At 42.7% G+C, this 20,909-nt stretch overlaps 1 protein-coding gene across 4 annotated transcripts in view; it reads left to right on the forward strand.

The window, feature by feature from the left end:
• The first annotated feature begins 16,298 nt into the window (after window positions 1-16,298).
• The window catches only part of Lmo7 (LIM domain 7), a 210,017-nt gene continuing 205,406 nt past the window's right edge, over window positions 16,299-20,909 (forward strand). For all 4 annotated transcript variants that reach the window (XM_015996718.3, XM_076545474.1, XM_076545463.1 and 1 more), the window contains exon 1: window positions 16,299-16,750. In XM_015996718.3, the coding sequence (XP_015852204.1) occupies window positions 16,682-16,750 (69 nt within the window). In that variant the 5' untranslated portion in view covers window positions 16,299-16,681. The remainder of the gene's footprint in view (window positions 16,751-20,909) is intronic.

Genomic DNA, 20,909 nt, shown 5'->3' on the forward strand with positions numbered 1-20,909 from the left:
ACTATATTCATCTATTTGATAATGAAATATATTGGACTTGGGAATTAGGAATATCATCATCAGTCTCCGAGAGACCAGTTTCAGTAGTCATCATCTGAGGACAGGAACCACACAACTTCATCTTCAGAGTTTGGTGTTGTGCTTAACCTGTGGTCACAGCCAGATCCTCCTCTCTGCAAGAGGTGGAGAGGTGAACAGAAGAAGACTAGCTTCAGGGAGTACGGAGACATTTCAAGCATAACAGTTGAGGAAGGAAGAAAATGAAGTCATAGCTGGGGTGATCACCAGAAGGACTGGACGGTGCTTTGGGAAAGAGAGATAACAGAGGCCCAGGGTATGCAGGGACATTATCCACCTGAGCATTTTAAGCATCAGTGAGCATATGAAATCCTAGATCTTGTTAAAAATGCAAATTCTAACTCAGCTGGTAGGGGCTGGAGACTATGCTATTTTAGTCAGAACTCTGATGATTACAAGGCTGTAGGTCTCAGGACCACACTTGGAGTAGAGGTTTTTCTGGAGCCCAGTTGAAGACTTGAACCTTAACCAGCAAGAAGGGCTTTTTCTTCCATAGACTTTGGAGATCCTAGTTGATGGACTTTTAAAGAGAGAAAACAAGTTTTTCTAATACCCAATAAGGACTATTTCTCACTGTAATAATCTGCCTTATATTGTCAATAACATATTACCATGGTCTGCTTAAACTTTGAGGAAAGAGATTTTTCTTTCAGTTCATGGCTCTGGAGTGCAAGGTTAAGTAATTGGTGATGGCCTTCTTGCTGGCAGAGTCTTTAGGCAGTGTAGAGAATGACATGGTGTCAGGGTTCTCTAGAGTGGTAGACCTTATAGAATGAATCTCTCTCTCTCTCTCTCTCTCTCTATATATATATATATATATATATATATATATATATATATGTATATAGATGTAAACTACTGTATATATTCTATTTCTATAAGATATAATAGATTCTACTCTATATAATACATATATACATATATATATAGTATTCTAAAAAATCTCATATATAGAGAATCACTTACAGGTGATAGTCCATGTAATCCAACAGTGGTGGGCTATGAACAGAAAGCTCAAGAATCCTGAAGTTAGACCAGTCCACAAGGCTGGATGTCTTCAATGGGTGCTGGAATTCCAAAAAAGTAGGCTCTAATGCCAGTGAAGGAATGGACTTGCTAGAATGCTAAGATCAAGCAAGAAAAGAGTAAAAGTTTCCTTCTTCCATGTCCTTCCGTGTTACTGCAGCAGATGTGGCCCAGATTAAAAGTGTGTTTTCTAGTTTCAAGATCCAGATCAAAGGTATGTGTCTTTCTACTTCAAAGGTCAGAACTAGAAGTGGATTCACCTAAGCAAAAATAATCCCTTACAGGTGTGCCCTCTGTTTCTGGATTATAGTTCATTCCAGATGTAGTCAAGTTGGCAACCAAGAATAGCCATCACACATGGCAAGCAACACTGAGTGAGAGTGTCTAGTGTCTCCTCTTCTCTTTCTTGCTTATACAGATACCAGGATCCAGTCATGGGGACAGCACACTAAGGATTTTAATTCTAGTCACCTCCTAAAGGCTGCACATCTGGACAGGATATTCAGATTTACATTTCACAATGGAGTTAAATTTCAACACATGAAGCTTCAGGGGCAGGCCACAGCACTGAAACGCTATCCAAACCACAGTGCCCCCTAAGCATTTTGGGAACTTCTTCACTCTAAAACTCTGCCCTTCGTCAACAGAATTTTAGTGTTCTCAGTGCTAAACTGAAGTTATAGTGCAAAGTGTGAGTCTATGAAAAGAGTTTTAGCATCTTCAACAATGATCTAAAACCTCCCTATCATAAACAGAACTCACGCTTTCTCTCCTTTTCCTTTCTCTCCCCCAGGTGCGGTGAGGGGCACACGTGTACCAAAGGTCGGAAGACAATGTGTGGAAATCTGTTGTCTCTTTTAACCATGTGTGTAACACGAATTGCTAAATGATCTTATTAATAACAAAACAAAACCTGGAGCCAGATATTGGGGTGAAAGCTGAAAGATCAGAGAAACAGAACAAGCCAGCCACGTTCTTACCTGTGTGAAATCCTCAGCCTCAAGAGAGAGACTTCCTGTTTACTCACGCCTTATATACCTTTCTGTGTCCTGCCATCTTCCTTCCTTCCTTCCTTCCTTCCTTCCTTCCTTCCTTCCTTCCTTCCTTCCTTCCTTCCTCCCTTCCTTCCTTCCTTCCTTCCTTCCTTCCTAGTGCTGGGATTAAAGGCGTGTGCCACCATGCCTGGCTCTGTTCCTGGTGTGGCCTTGAACTCACAGAGATCCGGATGGGTCTCTGCCTCCCGAATGCTAGGATTAAAGGCATGTGCTACCACTGCCTGACCTCTACGTTTAATATAGTTTAATATAGTGGCTGGCTTTGTTCTCTGATCCCCAGGCAACCTTTATTGGGGTACACCACACATGTGGGCCACAGGGACTAAAGGCTTGGGAACTTTTACCCACTGAACCATCTCACCAGCCCAGAGCTCAGATTTTCAGTGAAAGACCTTGTCTCATTTTTGGCACTAACTGAGTACTCTAGGTATAATTCAATATCTTAAGCAAAAGTACTTTCATGCAGGTTATGTAAGAGAAATATAAATGAAGTACATAAAGGCTGGCATTTATCTGGCATTTATTATTATTCCTCTCACACATGCTACAATAGACTACATTGAAAGGAGTTTCAAAGTTTATCTCCTGAATCATCAGATTTACCTTTTAAAAGAGAATTTAATAAGGAGATGGAATGAATAGATCACCTTTCATTCCCATGCACAAAGGAGGCCTGCACATTTCTTTTGGTTTTTAGAAATGGTTTAACTAAAAAAAAAAAAAAAACCCAAACAGCTGAAGGCAGCAGACATGCAATTTAGCAAGGATGATTGGAATTTTGATCTTTCCTGTAATAATACTATACCTAAGCATACTGCTCATTAGGAAAGAATTTTTATCTCAATCTTTTACTTTTATAGGCCAAGAATGTTTTTTCTTCCTTTTTGGTAGCTACATTTATAGCATTGGAATCACCCTGAACCAGTTTTTTAAACTTCTTTTTATTTATTCTTTATGTCTTTCACATCAGGCATCTTCATTCCATTAATTTCCCTATCCCTTTGTATCTGCCCTCTGCCCTTGCAATGCCCCCAAAATAAAATAAAATAAAATTTAAGAGAAGAAAAAAAAATGAAAAGGAAAAAAATCAACCTCTCCATGAAAACTGTAGTGTAATTTAGTGAGCCACACAGTAAACCCTTTTATTCATGTATCTTTACTTGCAAGTGTTCATTGCGGAGTCATTGGTCTGGTTCCAGGCCTCTGGTTTCTGCTACACTATCATCAATCCTGTCCCCTCACTGGGACTCCTCTTGGATATCCTGTTGTTGCCCTGTGTTGTGGAGATCCTGCAGCTTTGGATCTACAGGACTGGTCCCTTCATGTGATCTGGCAGATCACAGATGGAGTGGATATTGGAGTGGGCCAACTCATAACCCTGGTTCTGGACCTGGGTAGTTGCAGGGTCGGTCAGACCACCAGCTCTCCTGTGTCCTCACCACCAGGGGGAGCTCTCCTGCATTGCCCTGGCTAGTTTACCCCTTGCAGCAATGAGCAAGGGGCGGGGCCAGTTCTCCTACTTTCTCAATCCTCAGGGTCTGTTCTCCCACACCTACACCTTCAAGGTCAGCTCTACTGTGTTGCCCAGGCATGGTGTAGGGTACACTCTCCTGAGTGCTGCAGCTGATGAGGGGCAGGGACAGCTCTCCCACTTTTATGACCCCAGGACCAGCTCTCTCACCTGCCACAGGCATTGATGGCCACGGGGTGTTGCGGGTGGCAGATGAGTAATACAGACAGCTCTCCCATGTTCACAACTTTGGGGTTGACTCAACCACACCTCCACCAACAAGACTGGCTCTATTGTGCTGCCCAGGTGAGGTGCAGGGCCTGCTCTCCTGAGGGTTGCAGCTGGTGGGGGACAGGGGCAGCTGAGCCATTATTTTAACATTTCAACTTATTGTTACTATTTATACTTCCTTTATGGATATTTAAATTTGGGTGGATTTCATACAGTGTTAGAGGAGCAGGACAAGATCAAGTTAGTCAATATATGGGCGTGGGGTAAACCTATTTTAACTTTTATTATGAGTGCTTCGAAGACAAATACAATATGTGATAGTCCTGCTTTTTTCAGTTGCACTTCTTATACTGTGAGCCCTGGAAAGTTGGAAGCCACTGACCAAGGTCTGTGTCTCTGTAGATTGCCTATATCTCCATAACAGAGAAACTAAGACTAGTTCTTTGCATACACTGTTGTTTTGAAAGAATGAAGGGAGTGTAACTCTATTTATTTGGCTTTTCTTTAGGAGCTCATGTAGATAGAAAAGAAGTTACCAGGACAGCAGGAACTAAATTCGGCAACCCAAATAAAACAAGCCAACTTTGCAGACATCCTCAACCTGAATTTTGATTGTCAGTAAGTAACCACAAGACCAAAGTTTGAGTCTTCTGTTACCAGTTTGTAATCACTCTTTGTCCCTGGCACTGGTAGATGAAAGCACAAGGCAAGCTGCAGTTCCTTGGGTGCTTTCCAGCTCCTGGTAGGAGGACCTGCACAAATGCCCTTGGGTGACCAAGCCACTAGAAGCCATGGGAGCCTAGGTTTGTGTACCATTTAGTGTGCGGATCCTGCTGGATTTTCCTTTGAAAACTTTTTCTCTCATTCTTTCTCTAAATCTTATAATTGTCTGTAAACATACTTTCAAATTAAAATGCTCCTAACTCTAATCATGCTTTTTTAAGAGCCCCTAAGAAGTATAAGCCTCAAGCTCCTTTCAAGGGATCAAACAAGAAATGACACTTAGGGCAAGATCACACTGATTTACAACCACTGTCCTAACCTGGTATTAAGTCTTTTTAATAGATACAGCAGTAACTAGAATCCCGATATCTGACTGAGTGATTTGTCTATGCATTTGAAGAGTCTTTTCCTTCCATCCCATTCCCTGAATATGCTTTTAAAACTTAGCACCTCCCAAGTGTCCTTCTGGGTACTAGTGCTTTATGGTTAAACTGTTTCTTTGCTATATAATTTTGGTGGCACGAGCTATTACTATAAATTATTTTTCTGAAAGCTGGGTGTGCTAGCTCATGCTCTCAGGCACCCTTACTTAAAAGGTTGACATAGAAGGACCAAATAATGAGTTCCTAGCCAGCCCGGATGCACAAACTTGATCAAAGAAAAACAGAAAGGCACAATGATGATACTGTTTGAAGAAATTTATATCACTTAAAAAAGAAAAACTGTAATATGAAGGATTGGGAAATGACTTCCCATGTATGCATGAGGACTTGATTTGACGCCCCCCCCTTCCCATATAAAAATCTGGGCATGGTGGTGCATGCCTGGTGGAGACAGAAGGTTCCCTAGGTTTTGCTGGTCAGTCAGGTTAACTAAATCATTTGGCTCCAGGTTCAGTGGTTCAGTGAGAGACCCTGTCTCAACAATGAGGTAGAGAATGATAGAGGAGGATGCCTGATGTTGACCTTTGACCCTCCACAAATACCTGCACACAGGAACACAGGCACACCCCAGTGCTAACATACATACAAAACCCAAAAGAAAAAACAAAACTTCTACTATGAAATTAGTATTTCACTATGATGTTTACAACAGGTTAATTATTCTTCCTCATTCTCCTTCCTTCCTTCCCTGCCTCTCTCATTTCCCCTTAGATATCTTACATGTAGTTTAGGTTTGACTCAAACTCAGCCCTTCCCTGACCTCCCAAGTGCTGTGCTGGGATATAAAATGTACTACCACCTGCCCTTTTCTAATTGACCACCCCAGTCTTCCCACAGCATCTCTAAGCATTCTCAAGAGCATATGTCTCCATTTAGTTTCTCAGTTTGGGCTTACGTCTCCCCCCCACCCTGTCTGTGACAGGCAGCGACCCTTTCTAGTGGGACTTGGTCTCATGCTGGGTGTTAGTCACTCCTCAATGTACCACTACCAAAGAGCTAATATATATTCCTTACAGAAAGTTTCCACAACCGAGAAGGAATTAGAATATATCAGTGCCTTCTCCTATATCAGTCCGACATGTTGAACATAGCCATTGTCAAAATATAAAGCCAAAAAGCTAGATGGTGCAGTTATGTGGCTTCCCAGTCCCACCTTCTACCCTGAGATTTACCTTGTTGGATTTTACTTTGTTTTTTCACATAAAAAATTTCATAAATGTTTCAGAGGACCTAGTTCTTTAATTGGAAAATATTCTACTTGCTACCTACAGGAGTTGTTTTTGCTCTGGGACTCATTAGCTGCACTTAGAAGACTTTATATAGGAGTACAGACTTCAGAGTTTGAGCTTGGTGGAAGTGGTGGAGATGGTGGTGAGTATCCACAGCTGCAGAATGAAATGGTTGTTGACATTCCAAGTGCAATCTATGTTGAAGTTTCTGGACCAGTGTGAAGTAAATAGGACCTTTTCTATCCTTCCTGACTTCTTTTGTCTTTTTTTTTTTTGAGTATCTTTTTTTAATAAAACACACCACACAAGATCTCCCATGATTATTGCTAAGGATTGTCATTCCATGTTAGAGAGAGGAAACATTTCTCTAAAACCAACATATCTAGCAAAGAATTTTTTCTGTTCATGATAAAAGCAACATAGTTTCAAGCTTTGCCTCTTGCATTCTTCTGATTGTATAGAACATGCTCAGAACAACTCATGTTGTAAAGCTCTAGCATAAGATCATGTATACGTGTGTGTGTGTGTGTGTGTGTGTGTGTGTGTGTGTGTGTGTGTGTGTGTGTGTGTGTTCACGAGCGCACTCGAAACTGTGATCCATATCAAAGTCTTAGACAGGGATTCCTCCCCAGTTAATTGTTTCACTAACAGAAATAAAGCAGTAGATGTCTTCTTTATTCACAGGAAGCCCAAGTTTCATGGATTTTTTTCTTTTAAACTTCAGTTACAATGGACTGACTAGTTTGGTCTGACTGGTGTTTTTTGTCAATAGGAACTAAGGAGGTCCATAGTTGAGCTATAAGGCAAGCTTGTTCTACCTTTGGAGAGGGAGGACCAGATCTGTTTCCCTAGAGACAAGTCTCCAGGTCACAATGGAACACCGAACCAAGAGCCAGGAAGTCCCACTCAAGATGTGTGCAAAGGTTCTTCTCACTGTGCAGAGGTGATGGCTTACTTGATATCACTGTGATCGGGTGGTAAACACAGGGTACAATCTGAGCCCCTTGTTTTGAGGACCAGTCAGTTTAATTTAATAAATTAATAAAATTTAATGTTTTAATTATATCTTTTTCATTTTTTTCTTAGTTTTGATCTTTTGAGCCAGGGTTTTACCACATAGCCCAGGCTGTCCTCAAGCCTGTAATCCTCCTGCCTCAGTCTCCTGAACAACTGAAATTACAGGTGTCTACCCAAATGTTTGTCAGCTATATAATACTTAATCTTTTCCTAGTCTTTTTGGAAAAACAAACTGAAGCAATTTCTCCTATTGAATGCAGTTAGGGGGAGAATACGTAGAAATTCTCTGCCCAAACAAAAAGACACAAAGAAAAAAAATATGTTGTAGGAAAAGTGAGACTTGGTTATTTTCAGCTTTGATTATCCTTACTAAAAATATCTTTCTAGGGAAATGGAGACTTTATTTCATTCATTTCACTGAGCTTCAGGAAGAGTTTAGTAAACACATGCTCATTCCTTCTTTCCCAGGAGTCCCAATAGTTTATTTTAAAGCTAATTCTAGGGTAAGTCCTTTTGATCTCACTGCTCTCACGTAAAGAATTATAATATGGATGTCTAATTCTGGCTGTAACAAGAGACCCTGAGAGAAAAAAAAAAGGCCTTAAATTTATGTTAATAATTTGAGTTTGATGGTGGAAAACTGTTCTTTATATTAAAAAAGAAAAAGAAAGAGAGAGAGAGACTCAGAAACATCTTAAGATCTTTACTGTTGGCAGAAAAGAACCGAGTGCTCTCTAAATTACTGGTTTGGCCCCCTGTTTTGAAAGTTACCATCTCAGTTGATCTCTTAATGACATGTCTGCACATCCAGGGGGGAGCTCGATAAGAAACAAGAGCTTCTCATCTTGTCTCTCCCTTCTTGTCTGGTTAACCATTCAACAGAATCAGAAGATAAATTGCGGAACCCCGCCCTAGTCCTCCTCGGGCTGTCCGGAGAACTCTCTGTTGGTGAGTGATGATGCATGGAATGTCTCTTGTGAAGTTCTTCATGTGTTTCCTGGCACACCAACACTTCCGCCATTATGTTCATTTCGTAATCATCATCTATAACATTCTGGCTTCTTTCCCCACCATCTCTAGTTTTCATGTGCAAATACAGAATTGAGCCTTCCTGTCTGAATCCCATTATGTGAGTACTGTCAACATCACAATCCCCTCATCACTAACCCTGAAGGATGCATTTTTATGGGTTGACATGGAATAATTAGAGTTGGGATAATTATAATTATTGTTATGTATATTATAATCTTTACCTACCTTCTAGAAATGATTCTTCTTGTTAATTATGCTGCTAGAAAGCACAAGAAGTGTTTATGTAATCCAGATGTTAGTTACAAAGACAGATTTTCATGAGCAATGAGCAAGTTCGGTGAAATTTTGAATGATTTTATTAGAATAATTCCCACTGTATCTGCCTCTTTCAACTCTGCCCAGTACCAGGTCCCTCTTTCCTTTGCCCCACACCCCACACACCTTCACAAGTTTTTCTATCCAATTCACTTGAAGTCCATTCAACCATACTCAATTCATTTGCTGCAAGAAACATGGATCTAAGATTCACTTTTGATGTATCAGAGCATTTCCTAACAAAGCCAATCTGCCTCTGAAGACCCAAAATAACAGTCTTTGAATATGGGTGATTTTCCCTGAGGGAAATTAAGCAACAAATGTCTGAAGACTTTCGATTGGTGCATCTACAGGGAGAGTACTGGGATCAATTAGGTATAGGAAAGGGAGACTACTAAATAACCTGCAGCACATGATACTGTCACTCCTAAGAAAGAATTATCCAGTTCAAATTGTTAGTACTTCTACTGAGAACTTCCACTGTAAAGTAGTTCTTGTATTGGTTGCAATAATAATAATCAGTAGTTTTATTTCTTTCCTTTCCTTTCTTTTCTTTTTTTTAAAGCAGGGTCTATGGTAGCCCAGGCTCATCTTGAATTTACTACATACCCAAGGATAAGTTTGAAATTCTGACCTTCTTGCCTCTACCTCCTAAATGCTAGGATCACAGGTATGCACCTGGATAATCAGTGATGTTTTTTATTCTTACACTAGCAACACTTTATTCTATATATTGAGTTATAAGTAGGGAACCGATCCAGATGCCTGGTTTAATGAGGAAATCAATAACATGAAGTTTTTGGAAAGGAGTTGTGCTAATATAATGAAGATAGATCCAACTTAGCCAGGATTTGTCAAGATGTTTTGAAGGTTTCTGCAAGGGAATAAAGAAAGAACATGCTGGAAAAAGGTGGCCAGGTAAGGAGGCACATTTCAAGAAAAGGGAGAAGCATGATGTGCTGGTTTGAATGACAACATCCCCCATGGGCTCATATGTTTGAATACTTGGTCTCCAGTTGGTGGAACTGTATGGGAAGGGTTAGGAGGTGTGGCCTTGTTGAAATAGGTGTGTCACTCAGGGCCAGCTTTGAGATTTCAAAGGCCGGAGCTATTCCTATTGTGCTCTCTGCCTTCTGCTTACCATTTGACATGTGAGCTCTCAGCTGTTCCTCCTGCCATACCTTTGCTCTGCCTTCATGAACTTAGCCCTCTGAAACTATAAGCCCAATTAAATGCTTTCTTGTATAAGTTGTACTGTACTGGTCATGGTGCTTTATTGCACCAGTAGAAAAGTAACTAATATAGAAGTTGGAATCAGGAGTGGGTATTTCTGTGACAGACATTGACCAGGAGTGGTTTTTTTGTTTTTAAGTGGAAGACTTGGAATTTTAGACTAGAAAAGCAGTTGAATGCTAGAAACAGGGCTTGATGGACCATCCTAGTAAGAGCCTAGAGGACAGTGCTGAGAGTTATGTAGACTGTGGAGGTCCAGCTCAAGAGGCTTTAGTGGGAAGCAAAGGTTTTAACAGCCCAATTAGGCTAGTGGCTAACCATGTGATATTTGCAAAAAATGTGTCTGCTTTTTGCCCTCATCCTAAGAATGTGTCCAAGGCTAAATTAAAACGTAATGGACTAATTTCTTTGGCCAAGGAGATTTCAAGACAGCCTAATATTGACTGTTGTGTGATTATTAGTAATCACTCTTACACAGGTCTACAATGAAAAAGAGAAAGTGGAGCAAAAAGAAACACAGAAAGTACAGTTTAAAGAGAAAAACATTTTTTTGAAGATTTAATCAATGGTGATGGTAGGCAAGGTTGGAACCGTATAAAACCTACATTTTAGCAAAGTCATGCTATTTCTGAAATCTAGCAGAATGTGGAGCACCTGCACTGAAGAAGTAGCAATGGTGAAAAGAACGAAGTCCATTGGAAAAATAAGGAAAAGAGAATGAATGGAGCTTGGAATGGGATAGACTTGGAGGTAAGAGATGAAGTCCAGCATGATCCCCAAATTTACCAAATGATACCATTTACCATCATAGGGAAGGAAAGAGGAAAGTAAAGCTTGTGGCATGAGATGCAAGTCAAGTCTGGACATACCTTTGTGTCATGCAAGTTTTTCATTTATAAAAGAAATACAAGGGGGAGGAAAAAAAGCTGGGTATGGTGGTACATGCCTTTAATCCTAGAACTTGGGAGGCAGAGGCAGAAGCAGTCAGATCTCTGAGTTTGAGGCTATCCTGGTATACAAAGTAAGTTCCAGGACAGCTAGGGCTACACAGAGAAACCCCATCTAGAACCCCTCCACACGCTAAAAAAAATAGATAAATAAAATTAACTTTAAAAAGAAATATACATCTTTTGCAACAAAACAAAATGAAACATTTTGAAAAGAAAGATGTTTAAATTCTAGGCATGGTGGCACATGGTAGCTTTAATCCCAGAGCTCAGCCAGCAAAAGCAGATACAAAGTGAGTTCTAGGATAGCCAGGGCTACACAGAGAAACACTGTCTCAAAAACAAACCCAAACCAAAACCCAAACCAAAAAAGGATGTTAACATTTTTTTTTTCATTTAGTAACAGCCATTGTTAAAATTTCTCAATTTGTACTACAGGGCAAATTCATATATTTTAAAAATATTAGCTGAGTTAGCTGGGCATTGTGGTACATGATGATTGTAACCCTGCAACTTGAGAAACTAAGACAAAATCAGGAGTTCAAGTCCAGCCTTGGCTACACAGCAAGTTTAAGGCTAGCCTGGGGTATATGAGACCCTGTCTCAAAAAAATGTATCTCTGATTTAAGGTGCTGTATACAATATTTTTTCCACTTGGAAATATATTTAATCAATTTATGTATTTGTAATAGGGTCTTACTACTTTGTCCAGACTGGCCTGGAATTTCTGGGCTTCAGTAATCCTCCTGCTCTACTCCGTCAAGTAGGTGAATCTCCGGGGCATGCCACCATATCTGACTTTTTTTTTTTTTCAGTCTATTTTAAGTCCCTTTCTGCATCATTGACTATCCTTTTACATTTTTTAATGATGGCTGGGTATCTCACTCCAGGGAGGAACTTCTACTCATTCTATCTTCTCTGTTGTGAGAGCCTTTGGTTTCTTTGGGATTCTGATTTTGTCACCAATCACACTGAGGCTCTCAGAAGCTTGAGTCATCCAGAGGGCAGAGCAACTGGTGGTTTTTATGGTGCAAGACAGGAATAGGGATGAGACCTGTGAAGGGAAGAGTGAGGGTGTGTGGAACGGGCGGAGAGGGGAAGCTAAATAGACGTGTCAACCAACACCAGCATCGGCCGGAGAACGCCAGCTAGCCTCGCTTCTCACGAGATAGAAACGAACAGCTGAGGCTTTCCATCTCAAGTCATTTAGTTGTGATAGAAGGCAGATGCTCTGAGAGGGTTTGGCCTTAGATGAGGCTGCCTTCTGCCTCGGAGGCCAACCTGGGAGGTGTGACAGCTGTGAGTGTCTGCTGACCTCACTCCAGTGCTTGGCTGACTGTGTTCCTAAAAAGGAAGGCTTGGGTGGGGTGTCTGCATCCGCTGCAGATGTTCGTTCAGTCTCTATTTCTATCTTTGCTCCTATCTTTAGGAGAAATTCCCAGGAATAGAATTGCTGGAACAGACCACGAGCATTTTAGCAACATTTGATATTTATCATCAAATGAGTTTCCAGAAAGATTGTGGCCTGTAGTTGGATTTTTCTTTTGGCCACCAGCCCCCAAATAACAATATGAAGGCTTATTAATTATGAAAGCTTGGTCTTAGCTTAGGCTTGTCCCACTAGCTCTTATAACTGTAATTAATCCATATATATATATATATATTTATTAATCTATGTTCTACCACATAGCTCTTACCTCTCACTCATTCTGTGTGTACAACTCTTCTGCATCTCCATGGCATCCTTCAAGAGTCTAGATTCATCTCTTACCTCCTCTCTCTCTGCCTGGAAGTCCTGCCTATACCTCCTGCCCAGCTACTGCCCATTCAACTCTTTTTTTTTTAAACCAATCACAACAATATGTCTTCACACAGCGTACAAATATCCCACAACAATGGCCCCTTCCCCACCAATGAAATGAACACTGTTTCATTGCCAATGCATAGAAAACATGATAACTTTATTGCTTGTTTTCTTATTTAATTTTTCTTTCCCCAAGACAGGAACTTACTCTGTAGCCCAGGTTGGCTGTGACCTGCCTATCCCCCTACAACAGCCTCCTGAGTGCCAGGACTACAGGCATGGGATACATGACCTTTTCTATGTTTTCTAAATATTGAAAAGTATCCTAACTTCTCTTAGACAATAAATGATTTTGATGCCTAATTTTAAAAAAATATTTAAACATTTATTTTGGATATACATATATATGTGTGTGTGTGTGTGTGTGTGTGTGTGCCTAAGTTTATGTATGTGTGCTATATGCATGCAGCATGCTTAAATTTTTTATTATGTCTATTTGTGTATGTGTGTATACATGTGTACTTGTTGGACAGCACAGATGTGAAGGTCAGAGGACCACTAATGGGAATCTGTTTTCTCCTTGTACCTTGTGGCCTCCAGGATCGAACTCAGGCAGTCAGGCTTGGAGACAAGCATCTTTATCTGCTGAGCCACCACACTGGCTGCAGATATTTAATTGTTGTGAATTTCATCTTAAACTCCTAAGGTTAGTATTTTTCTCTATAAATCTGTATGCATCTTCCATAAAGACAATATAGCTTAATATCTGAAAAAATGAAGCAAAGAATTATGCTTATGTGTTCTGAGTTGCGAACCTGCAACCTTAAGGAGGCTGAGCCATGGCTGGAGGCTGAGCCATGGCTGGAGGCTGAGTTGACTTTAATCGGAGTTTCCAACATTTTACAGCCCTGCCATATGCACATTTGAAGAAATAAGTGGCCATCTCCTTTCAGTAGGATAATTCTATATGTGAAAGACACACACACACACACACACACACACACACACACACACACACACACACGGAGGGAGAGCGAGCAACCATAATTCACAGAGTGCCTCCTCTGTGGTAAGTATACTCTTGAGCTTTTACATTCACCATCATATTTAATTATTATAAAACAGTTCTTTTGAGACGTTACTGTCCTGCACTTTTTGGATGGGGAAACCAAAACTTTGGTAACTGGTAACATATGTTGCTCAGGTTCCCAGGCTTGTCATGTCACATCCTCGGCAGCTGTCTCTGAGGAACAGTGTCAGGCTACACAGCATGTGTTAGCCAATTTTTCTTCTTTTTGCTGTGAGAAAACACCATGACTAAAACAATGATGGAAATTTATTTTGCCTTACAGGTCCAGGACATTGGAGTCCATAATGGCTGGGGAGGAATGGCAGTGAGTATCTGGAGCAGGTAGCTGAGAGAGCACATCTTCAACCACACCCAGAACAGCTCGTGAGTGAGCTGGAGTGAGGTGAAGCTCTAAACACTCAGAGCCAGCTCCTAGGGACACACTTCTCCAGCAAGGCTGTGCCTCCTAAAGGTTCTGCAATTGCCCCAGACAGCTGGGGACCGAGTGTTCAAATACCTGACTCGATGGCGTGCATTGCTCATTCAAACCAACACCATGGCAGAGGCTTCTGATAGGATGTGCTTATATAGTAACTGTAAGAGCCCTCTGTCCACTGCACTGCTAATATAGATGCTCTGGTGTCGCTAAGTGTTTAAGTATTATAGTTAGTGTTTTTCTCAGTGTGTTAGCACACACCTGTAATTTCAGCACTGAAGTGGCCAAGGCAGGAGGATTGCCATGAATTTGAGACTGTTCTAGGCTACCTAGTGAGGGCTTGTCTCAAAACAACAATCTCGGCCTGGCGGCGGCGGCGGCGGCGGCGGCGGCGGCGGCGGCGCACGCCTTTAATCCCAGCACTCGGGAGGCAGAGGCAGGTTGATCTCTGTGAGTTCGAGGCCAGCCTGGGCTACCAAGTGAGTCCCAGGAAAGGTGCAAAGCTACACAGAGAAACCCTGTCTCGAAAAATCAAAACAAACAAACAAAAAAACCAACAATCCCAGATAGCATCCCATTAAGCATCACATGAAGTATTTGCTTCATGTTTACTAAATACAGAGCACTTCTGGGATAGAGAGAAGCAGAGAAATATCTTCCTTTTTTCTTGAATCGTTCCATCCTCTTCTTGGGTTTGGCCTAATAAGAGTGTAGGCGGCACACAGAGATGGTCTAGTCAGTGGTCTCCCACCACAGCAGGAACAATTGTATCCCTGAAGCTTGTCAGCTCTTCTGAACAGACCCACTGATTACAGCGGGTGCCAATAAAAAAAAAAAAAAGGATTGAACCAAAATAAACCTGCGGAATAAACAGAAACCGTCAGTCACCCCAATCCAGATGGTCTTCATTCATAAGAGCAAATGGGTTCCCATCCAGCCTTTAGATCTAACTTCCAGGAGGCAGGAAATACTGAGAAAGAAATATGTTGAGGACACCACAAAAAAGCCATAAGACAAATCCAGAAGGCAGCCTGCTTTTTTCAACACACAATGCCATTCCAAAAAAGGAAGAAGGGGGGAGAAGGAGGCCCTTCTAGGGTAAAAATTCTGCAATCAAATGGAATGCAATTTCCCTGATTGCCTCTTGGTCTAGGTAAGTCAGCTGCAGAAGATGTTTTGGGATCAGATAGGGAAACCCGAGCCTGGGCTGGTTATGAAATAGCAGTTTTATTGGCTTTATTTAGTTATATGTGAAGTGATATTTTGACAATGCAGGGGAATGTTCTTTAAAGACGAGATGTATAGTGGAATATTTAGGGGTGAAATGTATCTGACTTTTAAGACTCTCTGTAGCAGAGAAAATGAAGCGAGATAAGGCCAGGTGCTAACCATCCTTAGGCTCAGAAGCTAGGCTGTTTCCTGAGACTAGTTTCTCTGCCATATGTTTAGCTTTTTTAAATTGCCCTAAAATCAACAGCCCCTCGGGAAAATAAGAATGAAAGGGCCAATCTCATCTTTTCTCAAAGGTGAAGTCCTAGGTGGCCTGGTTGGGGCTCCTGGAGCCGGGAGGGAAGCCCCAGGGCCCACAGGCTTTGGACCACCTGTGCATCTCGCCGGTCTGGCCTAGCTCACCTACTCAGGCCCTCTGCTCAAACGGAATAAGCTGTCACCGTGACACTCCAGGGAGGGTCAGAGTTTGGACTAAACTCCGGGTAAAGGCGGTCCAAGGTCCAGAACTGAGCCAAGCGGGGCAGGGGTGGTGTCAAGGCGGGTGAAAAGCCAAGTTCTTTCTGTTCACTGAACCTCTTGTGGCGGGAGGGGAAAATGAAGCGGCAGGTCTCTTCCTCCGGACCCACCTGTCACCCGCTCCACCCAGGCTAGGGGACCGGCCGGCCGCAAGTGCCCAAGCCGTTACCCTCACCTGCGGCCGGAAGCCCGGGAGGTCGCCGGCACTGCGAAGCATCTGGGACCGGTCAGCGGGCTCCGTGGAGCCGGAGGACAGTGGCAGCGAGGCCAGGCGTCCCCACGTCCCCGCGGGGGAAGTTTCTTGGCCCGGAAAGGTGCAATTGTGTGCAGCTATTCCTGGTATGTCAGGCCGCAGGCTGTAGGGGCACCGCCTCCTGAGGGCCTGGGACAGGGAAGGCTGGCGGAGGCGGGAAGGATGCGGGCTGGGGCGCATCTCTTCCCGCCCCACCGACTGTGGCATCTCCCCGCCCAGATAGTCTGACCAGAGAGCTGGCAGCAAGGACCCCCGCGAGGAGCACGGACGGAAGTTGGTACCGGCCCGTAGGGGGTGGGCTGGGGCGGGGCCATGGCTGAGGGCGGCGACAGAGCTTGCGACTTTTGAAGTTCCCAGGAGTCCCGGCTCCCGCTGCGCACCGCTTCCAGTCAGCTTCTTCACCTCCCTCCTCTGCTCCAGTCCCGCTGGATCTGAGCCCATTTCAGGAGTTTCGAGAAAGCAACGCCTGCAAGTTCTGCTAGGTTCCTGAACTTAAAACTGCACGTCGCAGTTTCTCCCTCTCTTGCCCTAGTCATGGAAGGGATGGAGGACGCCGAGGCCGATTGCTCCGTTGCATTCGCAGAGGCTCAGAGATGGGTGGAGGTGAGTGTCTTTTACAGCTCTTTGCAGACGAATTAGCGCTCTCCGGGATGGGCTGGGGTTTTAGTAGACCGGGTTCCCAGGCCATCTGAGTTTAAGTCCGGTGACCTAGCCTGAGTAAAGAGGAGGCAGTTTGGGGGGCCGTGCAAATTTTCCCTTTCCAATTCCCTGATGCCCAGCCTTTCTTGGACTTTCTTGCAGATCTCCTAGCGCCTGCCCACTAGGTTTTGGTACCGCGCATCCCATAGGACCAGTCCAGGTCCAGCTTCCTCAGATGTCTCTGTGAGGGCACTTCCCAGAAAGCTGGACACAGAGCTAGGCTGGGGTCCTGGAGTGCATTTCTTTGGGATGCTGATGCCTGAAGGGCACCTGGATAGCCAGTGTAGTCTGTGTGAGTTTAGGGAGGTGGGAGATGCCACCCTTTCCTCTACCCTTCATCCTCTCTGGAGTGGAAAAACTAAAATACCCTAGGCTCATTTACAGATGGCTTGTTATTCCAGCCGTGCCTCACAGTCAAGGTCTTCTGTTTCTTTTATTCCTGTGAAGGAGAGATAGTCCCTACATGTTGCCTTCGGACAAGGCTATTCTGGGGTTGACAAGTTGGGGGTTGGTGGTGGTGTGCATTCCTATGTTAGTGATTGAACTCCTTACCTGTGCTCTAGCGCTGAGTTACAACCCCCCACTCTGAGATGTCTTCTAGGATGGGTCAAAAGAGTCCTTCCAAACGTGGGCACCACAATAACTTGTTATGAAATTGTTTCTTACAACAGCATTGAAATCATTTTGGAGTTATTGGTGTCACATGCTGGTGTATCCAATAGCTAGGAATTTAATTCAGAATTTAATTTAATTAATCCTTGACAAGAGCTCTACTCCTTAATCACACCCCAGCCCCTCAATATATTTAAGAATTCAAATTCTGCTTAAAGATTTTCTGAGAAAAGCAGTACTACCAAGAATGTCAGAGAAATAGTACATATATGTAATTTTATTTTCTTTAAAGAAACCCATGTAGGGCTGGGGATATTGCTCACTAGGTCTCACTAGCTTGAGAATCCGAGTTTGGATAACTAGCGTGCGTGCACGCGCGCACACACACACACACACACACACACACACACACACATACTCATACACACACACACACACACAGAGAGAGAGAGGGAGAGAGAGAGAGAGAGAGAGAGAGAGAGAGAGAGAGAGAGAGAGAGAGAGAGAGAGAGAGGCAATAAAAACAGCATGTATTTATCAGGAAAAAGTAAAAATAATAAATGTTAAATGTTACATTTCTACTTTTCAGCAAAAGGACATGAGATGTGAGTAACATTGCTTTCTAGATGGCAAGGATGTCTCAGAAATTAGCTTTTGGTGCCTTTATGGGCTGAAACTTTGAGCTGTCTCAAGGTGACTTGGAAAGATGTGAAGGGGGGGCATGGGAGGCTGAGAGAAGTTATAAACACCGTTCAGAATTGAAATGAGAGTGGAAAAATCCCAGCAATGTAGTTAAGAGAAATAACTTTGCTCATTCACAAACCTGGAGAAGTCAAGGCTTCACCTGTAACTTTCCATTAGTGGTATTTGCTCTGCATGATTTCAGAAAGCAGGGTAAACTCACCATTCTCTTTTTTCATTTGAGTGTGGAGGATGGAGGGAGGGGGATGGGAGGGATGCTGGGGTGTTCTAACTCATACATGGCTCCTGGGTGGCACATCGGCACTTTTGGGTCATTCACAACTCCCAGGTGGTGTCTGTCTTTGCATGCCTTATACTTGTTTCTAGAACTGTGGATCATTTCACACCGATGGTTAGTTTCTAGATCTTAGGAAAGTCAGTATTACTTGGTTGTCCTGGCATGCTTACAATTGTGTAAGAGTTCTGTGGAAAATTTGCATACTGTGAACTCCTGGCAAGTGTTATTGTACAATAGGTAATCATTGTGTGTGCTTGCTCATCTTCCCCTCCATCCCAGTCTACGGAAAGGCTTAGCAGCAGGAATTTGGCAGCTTGGTACATTCTTGAAGAGTGCAATATTCCTAAAGCTACTGTCAGATCCTTTTAGTATAGTTAGGGAAATTAAAATTGAATGCTTTTTCCTTGCACACCAGTTGAGCTACTGTTAAATGTTTGTTGAGAATATTTAAATATTTTATATATGTATATGAGACCAGGTTTCATGATGTAGCTGTAGATGGCCTGGAACTCACTATGTAGACCAGGGGCTGGCTTTGAGCTCATGCAGATCATCTATTCTGGCTCCAAAGTGCTGGGACTAAAGGCATGCACCATTATGCCTGTCCTCATATTCCTACATTAAAATTTTTTTTTTTTTTTTTGTTTTCTGAGACAGGGTTTCTCTGTGTAACCCTGGCTGTCCTGGAATTTGCTTTGTAGACCAGGCTGGCCTCAAACTCACAGAGATCCTTTCCTCTGCCTCCCGAGTGCTAGGATCAAAGGTGTGCACCATCACCACCCCAACGCTACTTACAATGTCTATTCTTTAGGAGTGTGCTGGGCATTTGAAGTGATGCTGGTTGTTCTCTTGTTAGTGTTTTCTTTACAATTAAAGCATGTGTTTAAAATAGTCTTTTGCCCAAAGACACACAAGGTCTGACTCTCATTGCTATAACCTGTTGCTTTCAAGAAACCTTAGTCTGAAGATAAAGTATTTCTAAATCATTTTGGAACATGAGTGGGATACTGGAGTAAAGTTCCTGTTTGTTAATATTCTTGCTCTGTTTTGTTCTTTCTGTTGGTTTTCTCTGCATAAACTTCTGATTCATACATGTCGTGTATGCATGTATGTGCATGTGCTATAACGTGTAATATTGTCTGGAGTCTAGCCTGCCGTCTTTATCTTCCCCTAAAGTTTTATACGTACCTGTACTTTCTGCCATGCTGGTGCTGGGGAGTGAGCCTAGCTGCCTCACCTTTTCACTGAACTACCCACCCTGTCAGCTGCAGTTTTGACTGTCTCAGGGCCAAGAGAGTCCAATCACCTTGTAAAACTTTAAATGACGACTGGACTCCATGTCAGCATTGACTTTCTGTTTCCATTTTCTATCTGGGAGTACAAATACATACTGTGTTATTCTTACAACCAAGATGGAAATGATTAAAATTCATTTTGGGACCAGTTATGGAGCAAGTGAGATGTGAGGGCTGTTGTGATGTTATTGATTTCTCTTTTGCTTCATTTTAAATTATATTTAGATTCTTAAGAAAAAATATGAGTATACTTAAACAAACAGGTCTGTCCACTCGGGGATTAATTTTGCAGCAAAAACAAATGTAGGACTGGTGCCCTTTAAGATAATGTGACAGAATGATATCAGATGGATTATCTAAGTGGAAATGTTGTTTGGAATATTAATAATGTAGCAGGGCTAGTTTATGATTAAACATTGGTTAAAAACTGAGTTAGGCAATGGTTTGCAGTCAGTGCTCTCCTAGCAAGGTCATAGAGTGGGTGATGAAGTGGTGGAAAACACAGCCCAGACTCGCTAATTTTAGTTTGCTTCTGCTGTACCTTTTAATTTCCTATAACTAATAGTTGCCTCTGTCTGCTTAGGGACAAACCCTTAACTTAAGCAGCTAGAACCCTGATGAGGTTAAAACCCAGGGGTGCTGTTCACTGCCTTGCTTGATCACTGGTTTCCAGTCTGAGAGTTCTCGTCGCTATCGAGGTGTAAGGAGGAAACACTGCTGTGTCTGTGGCTGGCACAGGACAGGTTCACTTGAGTCACTCCCCTCCTGCTCGCCTGCCCTTCTTCTTATCTCTGGGTTGGAGTCCCTCAGTATCACTGTCATCCTGTAAAAGGACCAAAGGGTGCCAGCTTGAGCACCTTTTGCCAAGTCTGGCACTAGAACAAGAGTCCTGGATCGTGGTTCACTTCCCACTGGTCTCTGCCACCTGCCCCATGGTTTACCCCTCAAAGACATTCTGTCACTCTACTCCCGTTGTTCTGTTTGTCTCTTGCTAAAGAATTTTAAGAGCTTAAAGACTTCCTTGGCTTAAAAAAAATTGTACTGTCTGGGTCCACCATTGGTATAAGCAAAATTCTACCGCTCTTTCTCTCTAAACTGTGTCTTTTCTAACCATGGCTGTCCACCTCAGGTCTGTAAGAAACTGCATGCTCACCACACACCAGTGCTGTCTATAGGC

This window comes from Peromyscus maniculatus, chromosome 9, assembly GCF_049852395.1.
Source record: "Peromyscus maniculatus bairdii isolate BWxNUB_F1_BW_parent chromosome 9, HU_Pman_BW_mat_3.1, whole genome shotgun sequence".
NCBI lineage: Eukaryota > Metazoa > Chordata > Mammalia > Rodentia > Cricetidae > Peromyscus > Peromyscus maniculatus.